Genomic DNA, 21,922 nt, shown 5'->3' with positions numbered 1-21,922 from the left:
GAGTTTGATTGACGGGCAGTCTGACCAATCATAACGACAAATCCGCCATTTTGTCTGACAAACACACTAGACAGGTGAGTTAGTAGATTAACGTCAGTGGACTTGAACTTGAAAAATGGTGTGTATTGACTTCTTTCCGCACTTAAAACGATATACCTTCTGATGTTCACTTATGTTATTTCTTGCAATAAGATGATTGGTTCACGAGCCGCTACAGCGATCTGTCAAGACACATTAAAGAGCCACAAAATGGTATTTATTGTTTGAATTTCTTAAAAAAATTACAACATCATATCCAAAGTAACCTGCTCTATCTTGTCGGTCGGCACATTGACAGTGTTCTTTGCTCCTCCCACTGTATTTTTCACTGCATGAGAGCGCCGTGACTTGTCGGACGTAGCTACAGTAACTGAACCCCTTAGCCTTTGCGAAGGGTCAATTTGAGTAAACATTTATTTTGCAACATGAAAATTGCATGTGGGAACTTCTAGGAACACTCTAAGTAATATTCAAATATGGCCTGCATGGGTTTGGACTGTGTGGATCGTGGGGGTGATGTGTCATTAGTGTCCCTCATCATTCAGTCTCATTCTCACTTCCCCTCTAGGAATCTGGAGTGGAGGACTGATAAGCATAAAGGTCAGAGGTCAACGAGTGCAAGTTTTTTGGTTGAGCTGCAGATCAGTTTCTCAGTACGGTGTTGCTCTGTATGATTTGGCCTGAATTGCATTAAATTGCATAAATGAGGATTTGAGACATTACCCTTTACTGTCTAATGAAATTCTGGGTTGGTTAAAAATGACAAAATTAACTTAATTAGGTGCTAACCTTTAGAAAGATCTCATAGTTCTGTGAAAGTTTCTGCCTTGATCCTTTTAATAGCCACTGACCAAGCCTTTTTAGTGAGCAGGCCTGCACTTGAGAGCACTCAACATCAGTAACATTAAACGTGAGTTTTGAAGCCTGCCGGTTACAAATGAAAAGGTCAGAGTAGCCTACATTTATGGTACAAAAAGTTTATTTAGTAACAGCTTTGTAAACATTTGAGGTAAATGAACATTTACATCAACTTGTTCTTATAAAATTGAATACACAAGGCACTTCTCTTAAGACAGCATCGAAACAGGCTGCTGTTCTGAGCATATGTAGGTGGTTCATTTCCCTGATTGGTCAGAATAATCAGCTCTGCTTGAGAAAATCAGTTCAAGAAATGAGCGTTATCTGAGAATAATGGGCTGCAACTAAGTACACTACAAACGGATCGAGATAGGAAAGAGCTGGCTGGCTGGCCAATTCAAATTCAGAATCGATGAAATGCTATAATCCACAATGTTCAAATTTCCTGCGGTCCTTTCAGGCCACCACAACAGTCCTAAAATAAAACATGGGAAACGTGCATATTTCTTATACTCTACAAGTGCTGTTTTATAAATTACATTTGATGTTATTTAAGTGGAATAATACTGCCATCAACACAACGACTTTTACCATTAAGACATTTTCCTTTAAGGATCAAAAAATATTTCCTCCTTTCTATCAATGTAAGAATTATTGAACAGTGTTTTTTGCCTAAATGTGCAAAACTTCAACTATTTACTAAAATGTAAACTTTAAGAACCAAAAAATGACAAAATAACACACTTTGGTTTTGGATACATTAAAACAGCAGAAAATAAATAACATACATCTGTAAATACTGTGAACTGATAAAAGCAAAAGTAATCTGTCCTAAGGACAAACCTGCACAGTCTCTGTGTGATGAAGCAATGCACCTCTTTCTATTTCAGGGCTGTCTGTCTCTTTAAATGGATTGCCAAAGTATATACCTGATAATAAAAGCATTGTACATTGTGTTTAAATGGGTCTCAAGAAAAAAATCAATCCTGTTGTGCTGTCATGTTGTTACAGTATGTGTACCGAAGGCATGTTCTATACAACAGCAGTAGTAGTCGGTGAAAATGAAGGCCTCACAGTAACCTGAAACTGGACCAACAAAGAAGAAGAAGAAGAAAAATAAAAAGGGGGTGGGGGTAAACTTCATATCAGCATAAGACACTTGCAGCATCTTTTTATGTCCATTTTGAAGTAACTACTTTTTGGCAACCACGAACTGACTACAGAAAAGCAATGCTTTTAATTACGTTTTTTGTACTCATTCTCAACCAATTGCTTACATTTTTAGAAATAAAAATGCTCAAACTTTTCGATATAAAGGATTTTAAATGTCACATGTAATGAGAGTCAATACTCCCCTCCTCAGATTAACTACTTCAAAAGTGATCACGTATTCCTGATGGCAAGATGGTCATATATCAAAACTCTCAAATCCAAAAGAGGAGCAGGATGTGAACTTCAGATCATGGGATTGAAAAAAAGAAAAAAGAAACGTGGTCCAGAGAATAAACAAGCTATATGAATTAAAACTGCACCATTCAGTAGTACAACAGTTATCTATATATGTCACTTGCCTCAGTTCATGTATGGATGACCTTTTGTCTGCTATGCTTTAAAGTTTGCCACTTTCATCAGGCAATGTGCTTTTTACTTTTTTTCTTCCCCAACACTTTGATTTCTCTTTAGAGTGAGGAAATGTAGAGACAGATGCTGGAAGAGAACATTTTCAAAATGTTTCAAGATGAGTGTTGATGAATTTGACAACTTCAAATGATATTTTTCTCATTTCTAGCATGTTCTATTCCAGGCTTCAAAAATAAATAAAATAAAATATAGTACATGGTAATTGTCAACTCAATGAAACCACAGATGGTATTTAAAATGTAGTTTTGTTTGTAACCCGTTTTATTGCACTGCAAACATTTTATGTTTGGTGCCTTTGTTTTATCATGAGACTTAAATTGAACTGATTAAATTACAATCTTTTTATTCTTACTTTAAGGCCTTGTCAGACTAATTTAAGTGACATTTTTCAGTGAATCACCTCAGATTCTGGTATAACATAGCCTTCATCAGGTTGGCTGTTCCATTCAACTACTGCATTAGACTAACCAGCATTCAGCAGCCATCTTTCATAATCCCATAAGAGATGATTGAACTCTTTGCGATTTGATTTGACATTGCTCACTTAATGAATGGAATGAACTTTTCCTTTCCAGCAATCTGCCTCTCACTTCCTCTTGTTTTTTGTGTTTTTGTCCACAAAACCCTGTGCTTTGGGGTGGAGAGCCATTACACCGCCAGATCATTGGGCCTCGCTCTTGCGCTGCTGGCTTTACTAGCCCTGCTCAGTCGTCGAGCGTCAGTGAAAATGACGGGCGGCTCGTGCATCTCCACCGTGGTGGTGACGTGCCCCTCCTCCGGCCCAGCGCTCAAACCGCCGCGGGCGGAGGTGGGGGTGTCAGCGAGCTGAGCGGCGTCTTTGGCTTGCCGCCCATTATTGGAAGAGCGAGACGAGGAGGAGGAAGAAGGGGAGGGGCAGGCGTCGTTCATCTCCCGAGTCTGCTGCTCGGTGGCCAGGTTGGCCCAGTTCTGCTCGGCAGCCAGCCTGTGGTTGTTGTTGTTGCTGATGTAAAAAGGTGAGGACTCCACGAGCTCCTCGCGCAGAGGGTCCATCTTGAACTCAGCCGTGGAGGGTGCCGACACGGGCTGGAGGAACACGCCGCCACACACGGCCACTTCCGTGTAGTCTGGCGGGTACCTGAGGGTAGTTGGCGAAGTTCTGGGAGACTCGGGCTCCGCTTCGTTCGCGCCGGGCAGCGACTCGCGCTCGGGCGCGAACTCGTTGGTCATGCCCTGTTTGACCTTCTTCCATCCGAGGTGATATATTTCTAACAAATTCAGCAAAAGGGACACGCAAGCCACCACAAGCATAAATATGATGAAGATGGTCTTTTCCGTGGGCCGGGAAATGAAGCAGTCCACCGTGTTGGGGCAGGGCCACCGCGCACACTTATACAGGGGCCGCAACTGGAAACCATAGAGGAAATACTGACCTAAAATGAACCCCACTTCAAACAGGGTCTTGAAAATTATGTTGAACACATAGGTGCGCAACAAGGCACCTCTAATGCGGATTTTGCCGTGCTCGTCTCTGATTGGCGGCTTCTCCTTTTTGCCGCCGCCGCCGCCCCCACCCCGTCCACCAGACTCCCTTCCCCCTCCGTTTCTAAACAGGAGTTCTTTCTCCTCCTGGAGCCGGCTGGCCTTTCGCAGCTCCTCCTCACGCTCTTTCCGCTTCTCCTCCATACGAACAATGTGCAGGACGTGGCCCAGGTAGATGAGCGTCGGCGTGGACACGAAGATGATTTGGAGAACCCAGAAGCGGATGTGGGAGATGGGGAAGGCCTCGTCGTAGCAGACGTTCTCGCAGCCGGGCTGCTGCGTGTTGCAGGTGAAGTCCGACTGCTCATCGCCCCAGACCTCCTCGGCCGCCGCTCCCAACACTAGAATCCTAAAAATGAAGAGTACCGTCAGCCAGACTTTGCCGATCACGGTCGAGTGTTCCTGTGCATTCTCCAAGAGCCGCCCAAGAAAGCTCCAGTCACCCATGCTTCACGATTTCTAGCCTAGAGAGAAAGTACAGTCTGCAGCCGAGAGAGAGAGAGAGAGAGAGAGAGAGAGAGAGAGAGAGGAGAGAGAGAGAGAGAGAAAGAGAGAGAGAGAGAGAGAGAGAGAGAGAGAGAGAGAGAGAGAGAGAGAGAGAGAGAGAGAGAGAGAGAGAGAGAGAGAGAGAGAGAGAGAGACAGCAAAAGGAAACAGAGGGGAACAGAGAGGATTCATCAGAATTAGTTAAACTGTTAACAAAATAACATGTTACACTTTACATGATATGGTTTGGATCTTCTCAGTCTGTCTAGGCCTGTGCTGTGAAGGTATGTTCACACAGGCACAGCTAAAAGTACATAAACCTATATAAAAAAAACATGCTCAGCTTTTATGAACTCACACAGCATTTCACGGTTCTGCATAAGATCCGAACTGTAAGCCCTGATGAAGCACTCGCCAGTCCCTCGCACAAATTCAATGATCAATGATGTTTGGGAAAATCGAGAAAATCAGCCTTGTCAAATATCACATTGACAAAAAAGTTTGACATAAAACTTATGGATTTCGTGACCCCTCGCTATTTAACTCTCTAACTGGCTGCTATGAACCTGGCATGCACAGTGTAAGCAAACTCTCTATGGCTCGCTTTCTCTCCAGCCACTGACACACACACATACACTCATACACACTTTTTGAACACACTCAAACACACAGTCTCTTTCTCTCTCACCTGTTCGCTTCACTGCCCAGCAGGCATTTGCTGAGATCGACATTATAATGTTCAAAAACAGTTGAAAGCGTTGACTGGACAGTGATGTGTGAAGAGCCCTGATAGAGCCAATTTCAGGACATCAAGGGGGAAAATGCAGTGAAATATGCAGACAATACCAGGACACTTTTTTAAGTGTGAATCTACACTCATATCATGACTACATGATTATAATTAATTGTCAACTAAAACAGTACAATTCATGATTTCACCCTGTAGGTGCTGTAACTGCTTTGAAAAATGGATGAATCCAGAAATGAGTGTCATGATATAACTTAAGGATTTTGATCAACACAGATTAATCTTTATCATAACAAGCACAAATAAACAACAAGATTGAACAGAACTAGGGTGAGATAGTATTGCCACTTGTAAACAAAGACCCCCGAAATAGCAAAAGACATACAACAGGCAGAAAAATATATAATTTTACTTACTAAAATTATGTTGTATTGAGGGCGGCAAATCCATCGACTAAGGTTCTATACCAAGTCTATGACCCTGAAAGAGAAGGTGCAAGTTACATAAAAATAATAATAAACATTTGTTTATTAATTAATTTTACATCTAGGCCTATCTTTAATTATTTTCAATTTATATGTCTTTTTAGATAACTTCATATAACTGCAAATATAATTTTTATTTGTTAAAAATGAAAAAGAAATTGTTTTAATTTATTTATTAAGATTATTTAAAAATCTTTTTAAATCCTTATATTAGTTCCATAGATAATAATTTTAGGCCTTTTAAGTCCAGAAATTAATGGTATGATATGGCTAATGATTTTGATCAAATACACCCCAAAAATATTTTGGTTCCTCGGGGAACTATCATTTTCATTACATATATTAAAGTGGTTATTTTATAATGATCACTAGTATTTATCGTCTTTGATCTATCTGCTAAGCATTTAATTCCAAACTGCTACTGTTATATAATTAACGGATGATAGTAATTATACACTGTTCTCACTGTACATTCAGAACTGTCAGTTAGAGAGGCAGATTTTCTATTCTTTGCACTGATTATGCGCTCATACCGGTCATCTCAAACAAAAGATGGTTTCTTGAAATGTGTCTAAATCATGTTAGCTGTTAGATTGGAGTCAAAGTTGATGGCCTACCAGCTAACGAAAAGTAACATGAATTAATATGGGATGTAAAAGGATAAAATATTCCGGACATCTAACTTAAAGCATACCTTGACAAGTAGGCAAACTTATCTAAAGAAAGCAATATCCAGCGGCCACTGGTACCACAGTTTGAGTGCGTTGAAAGCATACAGACCTCCCAAAGGCAGCAGGAGCCCTCCCCGCTCCCCCCCGTTCCCAAATCCTGGCAGTACTGCCAGCTTACCAAACTCTTTTAAAAGTGGCCGGCCAACTTATTCATTCATAAAAGTTCTTCACACATAGACCCGCGGCCAAACTCTCGTAGAACACCTAGTTTTTCATGGCAAATCGAGTGTGGAGACGGGGTCTCACCAAGCGCAGCTGTCTCCCGTTCCCAGCCATCGCTACTGTCACTTTGAGTGGTCATGCAAGAGTGCTGCGTTCAGAAAGTCATCGGCCAGTCAGCGCGCACGCCACGCCCCTGTCAACTGGGGTAAACTCATCGCCCCAACTTAACTATACTCGAACACACGATTGTATTCAGGTCTATATGATGAAGACAGATGCTTTATTTTAATTTACTACAGAATATTGTCATAAAATAATGGTAATAAAAATGATGAATTTAAATATAACAATAATTAGCCTATTATAAAAAATATATATTAATAAACTCATAATAATAATAATATAATCGAGAGTGTTGAGAACAAAAATGGGACGTTTTAATTGTTGTATCACTCCGCGTTCAATGCGTTGATTGGTAGCCTAATAGGCCTAGCCTACTCGAATGTTGATTCTGCTTTTGTTTCTGAGGAACTATTTTCGTTGGCAGAGTAAAATTCAATAATAGGCTAATAGCCTAATAATAATAATAATAATAAAAATAAAAAAGACAATAAAATCACCTGCGGCGACCTTATCAAAGCTGTGCAAATGCTCAGTCAGTAGGCTACAACTGCATTCTTGCTCGTGTAATAGGCTAGGCTACTTGATTATTCTCCACTGAAGATGTGATAGAGGCTACAAGGCCCATGTGTAGATTTTTAAAACGTAATTAGGGTAGGCTATTACATTAGTAATTACAGCAATCACTAAAAGTTGGTTTGTGGAAGTAAACTGGTAAAAAAAAAAAAAAAAAAAAGTCTCCAGTCAAAAATCCTGGAATTTTTGCATTGCATGGGAAAGTGTCATGCAGCAGGCCTTGCCTAAAATAGAATGGAAATGCACCGCCCTCCATTGGTTTCCCAGAGAGAATCCACAAGTGAGTCACAAAACTGACAAACACATCAAACATTTAAAAAGTAGTTTTTTATTAAGATATTCATATAAAAGTTAAGTTGTTAGCCGAAATGACAAACGTATTTATTTGACAACCAGTTTACAATAAAAAAAAATGATCGTCTCAGCTTGCGTAAAACAGCAGAAGATTTCATCAATAGGCCTACAGTAGCTGTGGAAACTATTCCAGCGGTTAAATCACAGCATTAAAAACAAAACTGTTCACCGCTGACTTGTAGTCCTACTCAGAGGAGAAAAACTAAATGGAAGATAACATGACAGTCGACGAAGCGCGAATCCACGTGCGCGCTCTCACCTGTCAACGGGTAGACTGCCTGACACGGTGTCATAGTATAGGCCTACGCGGCGCGCCATAGTAAACATTGTCATGCATGCGACTAGTTTATTTAGTCTCAACTTAAATAAGTCACTGCTGTAAGCTGATATGACTCCTACCGGGGATTTCAATGCAAGGATATTGTGAAAAGCTTTAAAACTAAACAGACGTGTCATTGTTGTGAAGACATTTAAATCAAGCCTAACAAAACAATCACAAATAAAAACATAAGCCCCCCTCGGCTCTCTACATTGTAGCGCTAGTCTAAAACTGCTGATGGATTTTATATAAAAAAAAGAAAGAAAAATAAGTAAACAAAGCAAAATGAAATCATGTAAAAGTCCAAATAAAGAGAAGCATGTGCAATACAAAGTAAATGATCCCTCAAAAACAGGAAACTCAATTTTGTGCAAAGGTCTCAGAACTTCATTTATGTTGTTTAACCACTAGGAGTCACTCTTGGACTTTTCTAATGCCATCAGAGAGTACTGAGGCTACTGAGCAACATGGAAAATAAAATACAACAACCCCAACATTTTTACAGTCAATGCAGTGTAATAGGCTTATTAGGCTAGCCTACTCCCTAATTGTCTTTTGGGGAGGAATGTCAGCTTTTAAATTAATCATGCTTGAAACCGTCTCGGGTTTGCAGCTTTGTTCTGTTCTCAGGGCAACTTGTCAAAAACCAGCTACAAATCACATACTGGTAAAACACTGTAATCTACGTGCCTATTATCATCATCCATGATGGTAGAATTGAGTCACTGGATGCAGGGATAATCTTAAAGAGTCTTATTGGTCGAGGAGTCCGAAGCGGATGGCAGCAACCTTGTGTTCTTTTCGTTCTGTAAGAGCGCCTTTTCTGTGGACATTTTATCTTGGTGTACAAAGGCGCGCCTCCTCTTGGTTCTGGCCGAGCACCTCAGCAATGCCTTGACAATCAAGTAGCTCAGTTCAGCCACATTGAGCACAATGCAGATGGCAGAAGACCCCACCATGAAAATAGTGAAGACGGTCTTCTCTGTTGGCCGTGAGATAAAGCAGTCAACTTTATTGGGACAGGGCCACTGCTCACACTTCACAAGACGTGCCATCTGAAACCCATCGTAGACATAATACAATGCGTACATGAATCCGGCCTCGAAAAGCAGCCGGAAGAACAGGCTGGAGGTGTAGGTCCACCACAGCGGCCCAGTGATGGAAAGACGCCTCTTCTTCAGGCTCTCCAGGTCATCCCCTTTGGAACTGCTAGCACGGTTGGCCAAAAGGCCTTTCTTTACGTTGCGTTTGCGGTACGCCACATGCATAGCCACCAGCAAAGCCGGTGTAGACACAAAGATGAGCTGCAGGCACCAGAAACGGATATGTGAGACTGGAAAGAAGTGGTCGTAGCAGACGTTTTTGCAGCCGGGCTGTTGTGTGTTACAGGTGAAGTCGGACTGCTCATCTCCCCAGACCGTCTCGGCGGCTATAACCAGGATGGTAATGCGGAAGATGAAGAGGACAGACAGCCAGATCTTTCCCAAGCTGGTGGAGTGTTTGTTCACCCCTCCCAGCTGGGTATAAAGTGCTGCCCAACTCATCCTGTACTGTTGCTCTCAGATCCTACATAAAAAGAAAGAGGAATTTGATTTAGCAACTATAAAAAAAGGCCAATTTTAAATCCTTTCACCATTTGTTTATGGTGATAAAAATATTTGGAGGTGTATAAACTTTACATATTGTTTACACAGTTTTATTGACAACTTTTCTGTTAACTTTTCAATTCAAATTACATTTTGGATGATAAAAATACTCACAGACAAATAAAATACACTGAGAATCTGACACCTTTTTTTGTTGTAAATGTAGGCCTGCTGTATATTATTAACTATAATTCAATGTCTTCAAAAAGACTTAACATATTGAATTGCAAATAGCCTGCTTTTATTAACATATATGCTTATTTAATAACATTATTACAATACTTTATTAATTAGCCTAACACATACCACATTATGTTCAAAATAAAAGTTCACACATTTGGTAACTTTGGTTATATTTGGTCGAGCTTAAAGGGATAGTTCACCCAAAAATTACAATTCTTTCATCATTTACTCACCCTTAAGTTGTTCCAACCCTGTATAAAATGTCTTTGTTCTGCTGAACACAACGGAAGATATTTTGAAGAATGTTGGTAACCTAACAGGTATGGGGCACAATTGACTTCCATAGCATTTCCCCCCTCCATATATGGAAGTCAATGGGGCCCATCAACTGTTTAGTTACCTATTTTCTTCAAAATATCTTCGTTTGTGTTCAGTAGAAGAAAGAAACTCATACAGATTTGGAACATCTTGAGGGTGAGTGGATGACAGGATAGAAAACTATCCCTTTTGACGCGTCAAGATTAGGCAATCACTGTATTACATAAAAAGATCACCTAAAATATCAGTGAGGATTATGGCAGTTTCACAAAAAATTACCTGTTAGCATAAAAGATGATTCAGACCAAATCCATGATATATATCCGTCCAGGTGAGTAAATTCACTTGCAGTCTTTGTAGTCTGGAGAGTGAGATGAAGTGATTGACTGAGGACATCGAGCGCAAATTTAGTTCTCTCTCTCTCTCTCTCTCTCTGAGGAGAGGTGCACCTGTCGGGCGGAGCCACCGCATTCATTGGATGCTTCTTGAGCTCGCAAGAGACAAAACTAGAAATCTCCATACGGAATGCGTCGCGCGCTTGCACAGCTCAACCAGAAGCGCAACAGGCGCGCCGCGAGCGTTTAGATGTGCGCGGTTATCTTCTGCAGCCATTTTAAGAAACTTTCACTGTACATTTTTCAAGTCATGCGTAAACAACCTATAATCGTATAGAAATTGCCTTTTAACTGCAGATTTCGGTACGTCCAGTGGTCATACAAATATGTAACAGTTTTTTGCAGGTAAAATTTTAATTCATTAGCCTACTTTTACTTTTTAATTGGCTAATATATATATTTAAAAAGCATTCAGGTTAGTTTGAACTACTTTAGCTTGAAATTGCTGTAAAGGTTTACAAAAGGTGGTTCAAAGAATACTCCTAAAAATGTGTTTGTGTAATAACATACAAATCAAACCAAATAGTAGGCCTATATTAAAATAAATAAATAAAAAAGTGCACTTTAAGAAAAACATTTCACATAGCCTATAGTTATAGGTTTCAAAAGATAAAACAAATATTATTCAAAAATATATTATAGCCTACTGTATTATGATGTGGAAAATGTTCATAATTTCAATGTCATGAATCTGCGTTTACTCTGGTTGTAAACCTGTGTCAATTGTCTTATTACACTTTGACAACAAGTCATTGTTAGTTCTGAGAAAAGTTCTAGCATGATTTATTTGTATCCGACACTTGGTTTGACAGGTTATGTAATCCAAAGAAATGTTCACACACTGATTTATAAATGTCAGTTTTAATTGACTATTTTTTTATTAAAAGGACACACAGACGAGATTGCTTTAACTTTCCCTTTAATTGTGAAATTTTAAAACCATGGCCAAGAAAGTGCTTTAACAAGTATGCTTCATTGGTAAAATTCAATTCATAATTAAATGAACACGTATGCCATTTCTGAGGTTAGCTTTTGTTTCAGTCATTTTCGTCTATAATCAGACATATTCTGTTGCCCAGAAAGGAAATATTCAACCAAGGACAACAATGGCTCAGATGATCTCCCATTTACGTATTATCTTATTGACCAGCCTCATTTCTTTAGCTTAGCCAGTCCCATCAGCAGATGATCTCTTCTCTCTCTCCTGGCTGTGAGGTGCTCATGCTCACTAGGGATCAGCTCACAGACCTCCTAAAGGGGTGATCAAATCTTTATTTTAGTTTACAATGATCTTAAAATATATATATATATATATATTTTTACATACAACAAAATACTATTGATATTGCATACTTTTATAATTCTAGCTGCTGGCTCTCCAGAAAAGTCTGGAACAGGCCCAAAAGTAGTAAGAACCCTCTTCATGCCCTCATTATAGCGCTGGAGATAGTCTTCCATACCTGGACAGACAAAACACATGGTAAGGATTAAATAAAGATGCGGTTTTGCATTTCAACAATACAGTAGAATCACAGTAGACCATAACAAATCTAATATGATCAGACTCTAAAAACCACATATTACAGAAAGTGTTTAGATCTATTTGAATTAATAAAAAAAAAAGTTTTTTAAACCAAGCTACAAAATTCATATTTAGTATAATCAAAGACTACTTGCATTCTGAAAATCTTCGACACTAAAGGTAAAGAGTGCATATTCAAATAGTGAAATGAGTCCAAAATGACTCAGCAAATAGATGTTTTCTAGTAGAGTTTTCAAGCATGAATTGAGTAGCTCCTCATTTGAAGGGCATGAGTGCTTTTAGAAGGGCTCTCAGCAGATAAGACGTGCACCAGTGAAAGTTCAGCCACAGTTCTTCCCTTACAGTTTCCAAGAACCTGTGCCATTACAGCGAAGGAAGAAACAAGGGCGAAACTCTGAATACAGGGGGCTTTATCACCACAGTGAGAGTAGCACCTCACTCACAGTACAAGCAGGCAGGGCTGAGGATAATAATTCATCTGTCATCATCAAATGTTAGTACTGGTGTCACATGGCAAAGCACGTTTCATGGGGGGAGCAGGGTCATCCTACAGATTTCACACTGCCTTCTGATTTTCACCGTGAACACGAGATCTCTTCTAAACGCATGCCCATTTACACACTTTTGAACTTGTTTCAGTTTCTTTCACAAACTCTCTCTCTCACACAAGTCATGTGAGTTTGATCATTGAAAAAAGCAACAGGTTTTCACAGACTGCTTTTTCGCTGCCCCAAGCACCACAGCAATTTATTTTCCATGCATGATGAAAACAAAAACTTCTCAGTGCTTAATTACAAAAGTTTCATTATGCCATTTAAAAAAAAAAGAAAATCCATGGGTTAATAGGTAGCTTGCCTTCTGGTGCGTTGAGATGCATGGTTTCAATGGGACCTATAAAAGCGTAGCGCATGCCCAGGCCCTCAGACATCACCAGATCAATGTCCTTCACTGAGATCACTCCATCCTGGATGAAAAGAAAGAGAAGTTAATTTGGCAGCTTGCTTGGTATTACACACTTGGATGAAAGACAATGTTTCTAAAAGTGGTTTACTGATGTTCTGATCTTCTAATCCTAAAATTACAGCTTCCTGCTTAGTAGGTTGTCCAGCCAACAAGGTTTGGTCCACCTGACAGAGGAAAACGGAGGTTGCCCCCCTTTTTGTCCCATCTAAAGATTACTAAAGCCTCTCCCACTGTATTGGGTTTCTCTTATCATTTACCTCAGTGTCCTCTGGACAATGGGATGGTATGGCAGAGGGAGGTATAAGCGTAGTTGTGCCAGGCTTTGGACCCACTTTGCACTCAGATTACCTGTGGCCACAGATACCTGTTGCCTGACTGTGCTGAAATCAAAGCTTGGATACAAAACAGGCAGTGGGGGACAAGTTTAGGAGGGGACAGGGTGGTCTTTGTTCATTTCCTGCGCGCAACAACGAGGCCGTTATCTCTGTGTCGCCAGGCGGCGGACTGGCTGGGGAAACCGTGAAAAGAGGCCTTTCCTGTACACGGTAATCAACAGGGGCAGCCATTAACTTTCCCAGCTGCTCTACTTTCCAGAGCTGGCTCTCTCTCAAAAGGGCCGTCTGAACTCTGAGACTCATGAGTGGATTTGAGCTGCAAATCTTGTGTGTAGTTCAATGTCCAAACTTTAAATGTTCCTTACAAAAACAAAAATTCACCTCTGTATGGACACACAAAAAATGTAAGAGGCAAATCCATGAAAACAAGTTTAAGTCTAAAATCTTCAGAACATCACTTTAAAAACTGTGAAATGCTTGCGGAAAGCTTAGTGTTGTTATAAACATCAGAAACTGCTTTTTCTTTCAGCTAGTAAAATTTTTTTAAAGCGTCTGTGGGCAGTTTTAAGGCCAATTCACACTGCACGACAGACGGCGACCAACGCGGACAATCAGCAGATTACAGTATGTCACTTCTCAGAGACTCCACGTCCACGACCTGACAAGCACAGATTCAACATGTTCGATCGACAAAAACAAGCTCCGACAGACACTGACAGGGCTGATCCGACAAAACCAGACAGTCTCTGTTGGCGCTATGTGAATTAGCATTTAAACTCGGACGTGATGGTTAGATATTTTTGGAAGAAATAACAAATTGCATAAACCAGAATGCGTGCTGGTTTAACTGGTTCATCAACATGTTTTTTTTATTCATTTCAAAGCTTGGACAGTCATAATCTTTCAACAGTTCAGAAAGCAGATTCTTTTGAAACTATAAAAGCATTTGTCAACTACAAGAAAGGAAGATTAACCCAAAACATGCAATTGTCAGTGACAGTAAAACTCTGCAAGAGGACAGTAATGGGAGGGTCTCTGTAAGGATTTCGGTTCTTATCTAGATACGAACCCATGGATTTGTGCCTTAAATGGTGAATGTTAAGAAATGTTACTTTTCCCTCTGACTGCATGGAAATCACAAGACTTAGAAAATGTTGAAATTATGTCATGATATCTCATAAAAAAAAAGGGTAGGTTAAGAAATTAAATTGCTAACACACACTGTAATATGGACACTGCAAAGAAAGTACACTAATGAGACAGAACACAATAAGCTAAAGCATGTTGTTCCAGACCAATCTTATTCAATAATCTCATCATCAATGACTGCACAATAACACCATGAAGAATAAGAAAAGAAGGAAAATGGTTACAAGGAAAAATACTTAAAGGGGAGTGATGAATAAGATCAATGTGTATATATGCAATACAAATGACATTTACAACTATGTGACATTTTGTCTTCAGCACTGCCTCCATTCAGTGGTTATAAACCTCTGAATGCCAGTCAAAAAGACCCAGTAAATATACTATAAGCATAACATAGCATTTTCAGTGCTGCCATTTTAAATTGCTATACAAAACCAGAATGGAGAGCGTCCTTTATTCGATATATACATGCATCTGTGACCAGCTTAAAAGAATAGCCAATTTGACACCAACCAACATCAGCACAAGTGGTTCAACTTTTAACCTCTCAAATGTCAGTCACTGTGATTTAGTCACAGTATGTTCTCAGGTAAGAACAACACAAGGGCTTTTTTTCAGTAAGGAACCTCTGTTTTGGCTTTATCTCAACATTGAGAGCATTCTTCTGGGATTGAAGAACAGATTTTCAAAGATCAATGGACATTTTCATCTCAAAACGTAAATCAAAATCTAGAACATATTATTTTAGATGTTATATCTAGTTGACTCAAAAACATAAATCCTGCTGTCATCATTTAGTCATTTGACTTTCTTCTGCTTACGGTTATTGTATTAAAAAAGTGCAGTCTGAACATTCTATGAAATATCTTATTTAGAAGACATCATGTAGATAATCATGCAGGCTCTAAACAACATGAGGGTGAGTAAATTATTATATAAAATGATGATCATGATGATGAATCCTTATAATTATTCCCTAAGAGATTAATTATAAGAGATAATTGAGAATACAGTCCTTTTGGTTAATCAGCGTTACTAATGTAGGATAAGGGTCTTTATCAAGGACCAGACAGGGACATACCGGTACTCTGTGGCCACCGCCTTCTAAACCCTGGGTTGGCCCATTTTAGCTACACCCATTTACACCCTTCTGGTTTTAATTCATAAGTGAACCGAAAGCCAAACCCCATTACCCATCATCAGAGCAGATACCTGCATCTAATAGAAAACCTTCCCAGAAGCTGTTAGAGAGGGCCAACTGCCTATTAAATGGTTTTGATTTTTTTTTCTCACAAGCACATATTGGTGTGGTGTTTGGGTGTCCACATAATGTTGGCCATGTGTTGTATTAAGCAGAATATTTTTTGAATATCTGTCAGAGCATTAACTGGTGTTGTGAACGCTGAAGAGAAGTGAACTTTACCCTGATGTATTTTCTAAAGCTCTCCAGGAACCAACAAAGACACATTGTCATATGGCAAAAAAATCACGATTTCAACAAAATGCCTGTGGCTCGCCACAATGACTAACACTAATGTCATTAAGTACTATAAGCTACAACTAAGGTTAGGATTAATGGTTCTCAAGAGAGATAACTGCGTCTCTTTAACGGATCTTTGAAATATGCCATCATGCATATTAAAACACAATTTCACCGCACTTCTTTCACACGATATGTTCATCACATAATTCAGACACAAGAACACACCTGAATATTAAACATAATTCAATGTAACCATGAATCATTTTCACAGTTTTGTGATGATGCCTCCATAATACACCCTGAACAGAGCAAATTATTTTGTGCTTTTATCTTTAAATGTCAATTACTTGACTGAACAAAGCAGTCGCTCAAAAAAAAAAAAAAGAAAGAGAAAGAGAAAAAGTTCAAAGTAAGATGTCCATTGTTTGTTGAAGTGCTTTCTTGACTCTGCTTTTTGTTTTGCTTGTGGGCAGAGCTCAAAAGGGCTTGGTTTTTTAAAGTGAATCACCTTCCTCTACCCCATGTTCATTTGATACACTGTAATACAGGTGTACTGTACAAGCAGGACAAAACTACCAGTGTGAGGAAAGATAAGCTGGCTGTTCTAAAAGTTTCTCAAGAGAAACAAAGAAAAGAGATGTTTTTCCCCCTTTTCACAATCGATCATTTGTAAACAGAGTGTGATAAGACTATGAATGTTGCAATGCTCTGTTTTAATAAATACAATAGTCTCTGTTTGTTCCACTAACTTCACTTCCGCTCTAATAACAGAGTGTAACAGAGACATACATCAAAATGTACACAATTCATTTAGGACTTTCCTGTTCAGAGATGTGTAATGAGATTTGACAGCAATATATTTTCCCCACATATTAACGATCTCATCCTGTAACGTGGACACCCTATTGAAGCAATAAACCATGAGAAACACGTTACAATGATTTTACCATTGCAATCGGTCCTTACTTTATGATTTTACCCTTAACTGTGGTAAAATCATCGTAACGCAGGCCTTAATTTTATTAATTTTAAATTTGTTAAATTAAATGTGAGATTTACAAACAAACAAACAAATAAGTATGTGTGTGTAATATATATTATACTTTGCATTTATTATATAGGAGAGTGGAGCTTTGAAAGGAAAGAAAGAGGGGGAATGGGTTCAGGACATGACTGGGGTCAGAATAACAACAGAAGTTATTTAACAACATGCTATGAATTTTGCCAGAGAATAGGTTGGAAGTCAAACAATTAAACAGAATAGCCATAACTGCAATGTAATTTTGTTCCATGGCTCAACCAACCTGAACCAGCCTCCAGGACTCGGCTATGATGGCATACTGAACACGGTTCAATGCGAAACCATCGATTTCCTTCTTGAGGCGCACAGGTGCCTGTCCGACATCTGTCATCAGTGAGTAAGCAACATCCATTACAGCAGACAGCGTTTCGGGGTGTGGTACAAGTTCCACCAGACGCACATAGTAGGGGGGGTTTACCTGAGAGGTTAAAAACAAGAAGGAAATTACACCAGTATAACTGCCCCTGGACACAGACAAGGCACTGTACCAATGTGTTTACCAGAGCTAGAGATAAGGGCTGACTATGAAGGTCTCTCTGACTAAAATGCCTGACCACAAATGCTTGGCATTTAGGATTAAACATTCACTAAATGCAGGTGAAGGTGAACTATTAGCCTCACACCGCTTTGAAGGACAACAAGAGATCATTTCTGCTCATGAGATCAGAGTGGAATTTCCATTGAGCAAGGAAGGAATTCAAGTACAGTAATGCCCCTGTGGGCCTGATATACTTCACTTCATTATTCACTACAGGCTGCGAAAAAACAAGCCCATCAGGACTGACGAGAAAACCCATGTCCATGTAAAAATTGCTTTAAATGCTGTCATTTACAAATGTTCCTCTTCAGTGTAGGAACATTCGAAAACAACAACAATGTTATTAAGGGCAATTGCATTAGATGATCTTTAGGTGTAGCCATTAACATGACCTAAAGACATTTTTGTCTAGATGTGTGTTATTTTGGATGGAAGATGTTGGGGTTCAAACTAAAGCCGGAATGTGTGCGCTAAAACAAAACAAAATCTGGACTGAAGTATATACATTAGGAATGGACTGTCAAATACAGTCAATCTGAGTTTCATTATTTCTATTCTTTTTTTTTTACATAATCATTTCTTAAAATGTAATAATAAAGCCTAACAATAAGATTTGACTCATATTTTAAATGTGATTTCAACCTTGTGTATGTCTCACATAAAAACTAACCGGATGAGATATGATACATCGAGTTCGGTTCTGGACACGAGAGAACACTTTGCTTGGCATCAGGCAGGAAGTGGAGCTGCTGATAATCACACTTTCTGGGACTAGATTCTCCACCTCAAGGAAGACGGTCTGCTTTGCTTCCAGGTCCTCAAATACACACTCCTTTTTTACAGAAAACACAGAGGACAAGAGCAGTTGAGTGTCAACAATATACAGCAAAGGTGATGTTATGAAATGTATGTACCATACTGAAGTTGCTTTACAATAAGAGCACAGAACGAAACAGGGGGGAATACAAGAGCAGAAACAATAATTGACATGTATATGAATTTTCATTTTGACATTAAGAATGGGGACAATGGTGGTGGTGGGGGGTCACTAGCATTCAAAAAAAAAAATATGAACCTCACTAATACAAGATTGTTCAAATACAGCAGTATCAGCACAAACAGGTGCTGGTCATATAATTAGAATATCATGAAAAAGTTGATTTAATTCAGTAATTCCATTTAAAAAGTGAAACTTACACACAGACTGAATGATATATTTCAAGCGTTTATTTATTTTAATTTTGATGATTATAACTGACAACTAATGAAAATCCCAAATTCAGTATCTCAAAAAATGATAATATTACTTAAAGGTAGGGTAGGTCAGAATTGTCTAAAAAAAACTTTTATTCAAATTTGTTTAAACTGTCTTTATATACCAATGCATAATTAAAATGCAAGTACTCTGAAATAGAGAGTATGAAAAACCGAGTGGCTCTAGTGTATTTAATCTTCAATAAGCACAGCTCATTAATTCCATTCACTCCCACCTAAAAACGGGTGCGCGACTGCGCGCACGTGGGCAGAGCCAGTAATAGCGGCGGTAGTCATGGCGACGGAGAGTGACAGTCGCGCAAGCCAATCCTGTGATTCGTCCCGAATGGAAATAATGAGCTGTGTTTAATGAAGATTAAACGGTCTAGAGTCACTCGATTTTTATACTCTTTTTATCAGAGTACTTACATTTTAATTATGCATTGATATATATAGAAAGTTTAATCAAATTTGGTAAAAAGTTTTTATATAAATCCTACCTACCCTACCTTTAAGACCAATACAAAAAAAGGATTTTTAGAAATGCTGGCCAACTAAAAAGTATGAACATGAAAAGTATGAGCATGTACAGCACTCAATACTTAGTTGGGCTCCTTTTGCCTGAATTACTGCAGCAATGCGGCGTGGCATGGAGTCGATCAGTCTGTGGCACTGCTCAGGTGTTATGAGAGCCCAGGTTGCTCTGATAGTGGCCTTCAGCTCTTCTGCATTGTTAGGTCTGGCGTATCACATCTTCCTCTTCACAATACCCCAAAGATTTTCTATAGGGTTAAGGTCAGGCGAGTTTGCTGGCCAATTAAGAACAGGGATAAGAACATGGTCCTTAAACCAGGTACTGGTAGCTTTGGCACTATGTGCAGGTGCAAAGTCCTGTTGGAAAATGAAATCTGCATTTCCATAAAGTTGGTCAGCAGCAGGAAGCATGAAGTGCTCTAAAACTTCCTGGTAGACGGCTGTGTTGACCTTGGAGTTCAGGAAACACAGTGGACCAACACCAGATGATGACATTGGACCCCAAACCATCACTGACTGTGGAAACTTTACACTGGACTTCAAGCAACGTGGATTCGGTGCCTCTCCTCTCTTCCTCCAGACTCTGGGACCTTGATTTCCAAATGAGATGCAAAATTTGCTCTCATCAGAAAAGAGGACTTTGGTCCACTGTGCTTTATTAAATGCAGAGTCAACGCAGCTGTCTACCAGGACATTTTCAGAGCACTTCATGCTACCTTCATTTTCCAGCAGGATTTGTACCTGCCCACACTGCCAAAAGAACCAAAACCTGGTTCAATGACCATTACTGTGTAATTACTGTGTGATTTCATGTAATATTCAAATTTTCTGGGATTTTGATTTTGTGGGTTTCATAAGCTGTAAGCCATAATCATCAAAATTATAACAAATAATAATTATCTCACTTTGCATGTAATGAGTCTATATAATATATTAGTTTCACCTGTTAAGTTGAATTCTTGAAATAAATCAACTTGTTGATGATATTCTAATTATATGACCAGCACCTGTACAAGGACTATATGGCATCATTAAATGCTGATATCATAACGGAGACAAACTGTACTAAATACATTTCTAAGACAAGAATGTATGATCAGATACATCACCTCATCCATCTTTAAAGGGTTAGTTCACCAAAAAATGTAAATTCTGTCATTAATTATAATTACTCATGTAATCCCTCCCAGTCATCCCTCATGTCATTCCACACTAGTGAGACCTTTGTTCATCTTTGGAACATAAATTAAAGTATTTTTGACCAAATCTGAGAGACAGCCTACACAACTACCACATTCAAGCCCCATAAAGCTAGTAAATACATCACTAAAAATTGTTTGTACAAAAAAAAAAAAACATAATATTAACTTGAGAGCTGACGTAGTTCTGTGAACGCACTTTGGATAATATTATTTATAAAGCGGTAAATTTAGTTTTTTTGCCCAAAACAAAGCACTCACGTCACTTTATATAATGGATTACTTTAACAAAGTCTTTCCTAATGTACTTTGAATGTGGTAGTTGCGTAGACTGTTAATAGATGGACAGAAAGCTCTCAGATTTAAAAAGATCTTCATTTGCGTTCCGAAGATGGATGAAAGTCTTACAGGTTAGGAACGACATGAGGGTGAGTAATTAATGACAGAATTTTCATTTTTGGGTGAACTAACCCTTTAATATACATGTATAAAGCATTTCACTAAAGCAAACAGAGGCTTGGCTCCTAAGTGTTCAATATATTTTAATAATTAAACCTGGGTGCATTTTCAATAGTTAATCACATTAACTCAACTGAGAGAGCCATCATGGAATGCAGCAGTTTCAGAAGTAAAACCACAGACATGCTTCTTCTGGTTTCACGTGCTTTGCACAGTGCAAAATCAATTAAATGTGGAATGATGTGATCTCTTTCTTCTCTACACATGAAATACTTGTTACATTTGTTTCACACATACCCTGATATGTATAAAACAAAAGTAACAAGTATTTCATGTGTATTTATTTATAGATACAGTAAACATAGGCCTAGATCATCTTCTCGTAGCAATCCCAGGTCAGTATCATGGCGTATATAACCAAGGCTAATTCGCAAAACCGGTCCCTAGCAGGGATTTTTATATTAAATATTACACTAGACTAGATTGTGTAGAGAAGAATGTGATCACATTATATTGATCAAATCCATGATTCCACATTTAATTGTTTTGTCACAGTGCAAAGCACGTCAAATGCTTTATGATGTTTATCCTCTGTTTCATCGTGTAATTTTTGGTTTAACAGAAAGTAAATCTACGCTTGAGTGGAAAACTATACCTGGACAAAGAAAGCTCCCTCCAGGGCCTGCTGCAAGTCATCATGACTGCTGAGTAGACTCAACTGCTCTGCAGCGCTGAGATTTCCTCTTAGCATTTTGGCTTGCTGAAGCTCCTCAAGCTGTTTCCTGCTCACACACAAAACACA

General features: G+C 39.0%; 3 protein-coding genes across 7 annotated transcripts in view; all 3 read right to left on the bottom strand.

Moving 5' to 3' along the window:
- Window positions 1-1,003: 1,003 nt before the first annotated feature.
- gja3 (gap junction protein, alpha 3) lies at window positions 1,004-6,833 on the bottom strand. 5 transcript variants are annotated; one of them, XM_079619587.1, is made up of 3 exons: window positions 6,756-6,829; window positions 5,710-5,773; window positions 1,004-4,541 (listed from the first exon to the last, which is right to left on the bottom strand). In XM_079619587.1, exon 3 carries the CDS (start codon window positions 4,504-4,506, stop codon window positions 3,187-3,189), a length of 1,320 nt encoding a protein of 439 aa, XP_079475713.1. In that variant the 5' UTR covers window positions 4,507-4,541; window positions 5,710-5,773; window positions 6,756-6,829; the 3' UTR covers window positions 1,004-3,186. The 5 variants fall into 5 exon arrangements, with proteins under 5 accessions (XP_079475713.1, XP_079475714.1, XP_079475716.1 ...); XM_079619588.1 differs by lacking the exon at window positions 6,756-6,829 and adding an exon at window positions 6,473-6,748 and having other exon boundaries at window positions 1,010-4,541; XM_079619590.1 differs by lacking the exon at window positions 5,710-5,773 and having other exon boundaries at window positions 1,010-4,523; window positions 6,756-6,833.
- An 844-nt stretch (window positions 6,834-7,677) lies between these two features.
- Window positions 7,678-10,665, bottom strand: gjb8 (gap junction protein beta 8). Its single transcript, XM_079619235.1, has 2 exons — window positions 10,467-10,665; window positions 7,678-9,606 (listed from the first exon to the last, which is right to left on the bottom strand). The coding sequence occupies exon 2, from the start codon at window positions 9,582-9,584 to the stop codon at window positions 8,784-8,786; it is 801 nt and encodes a 266-aa protein (XP_079475361.1). The 5' UTR covers window positions 9,585-9,606; window positions 10,467-10,665; the 3' UTR covers window positions 7,678-8,783.
- Window positions 10,666-11,345: 680 nt separating this feature from the next.
- Window positions 11,346-21,922, bottom strand: part of cryl1 (crystallin, lambda 1) — a 20,117-nt gene continuing 9,540 nt past the window's right edge. The window contains exons 3-8 of the mRNA XM_079617839.1: window positions 21,776-21,902; window positions 18,345-18,506; window positions 17,360-17,554; window positions 12,981-13,089; window positions 11,936-12,042; window positions 11,346-11,833 (exon numbers count right to left, since the gene is read on the bottom strand). Of these exons, the coding sequence (XP_079473965.1) occupies window positions 11,735-11,833; window positions 11,936-12,042; window positions 12,981-13,089; window positions 17,360-17,554; window positions 18,345-18,506; window positions 21,776-21,902 (799 nt within the window). The 3' untranslated portion in view covers window positions 11,346-11,734. The remainder of the gene's footprint in view (window positions 11,834-11,935; window positions 12,043-12,980; window positions 13,090-17,359; window positions 17,555-18,344; window positions 18,507-21,775; window positions 21,903-21,922) is intronic.

Source organism: Phoxinus phoxinus (genome assembly GCF_949152265.1).
Source record: "Phoxinus phoxinus genome assembly, chromosome: 7".
Classification (NCBI taxonomy): Eukaryota; Metazoa; Chordata; class Actinopteri; order Cypriniformes; family Leuciscidae; genus Phoxinus; species Phoxinus phoxinus.
This window is presented reverse-complemented; position numbering and strand designations above follow the sequence as displayed.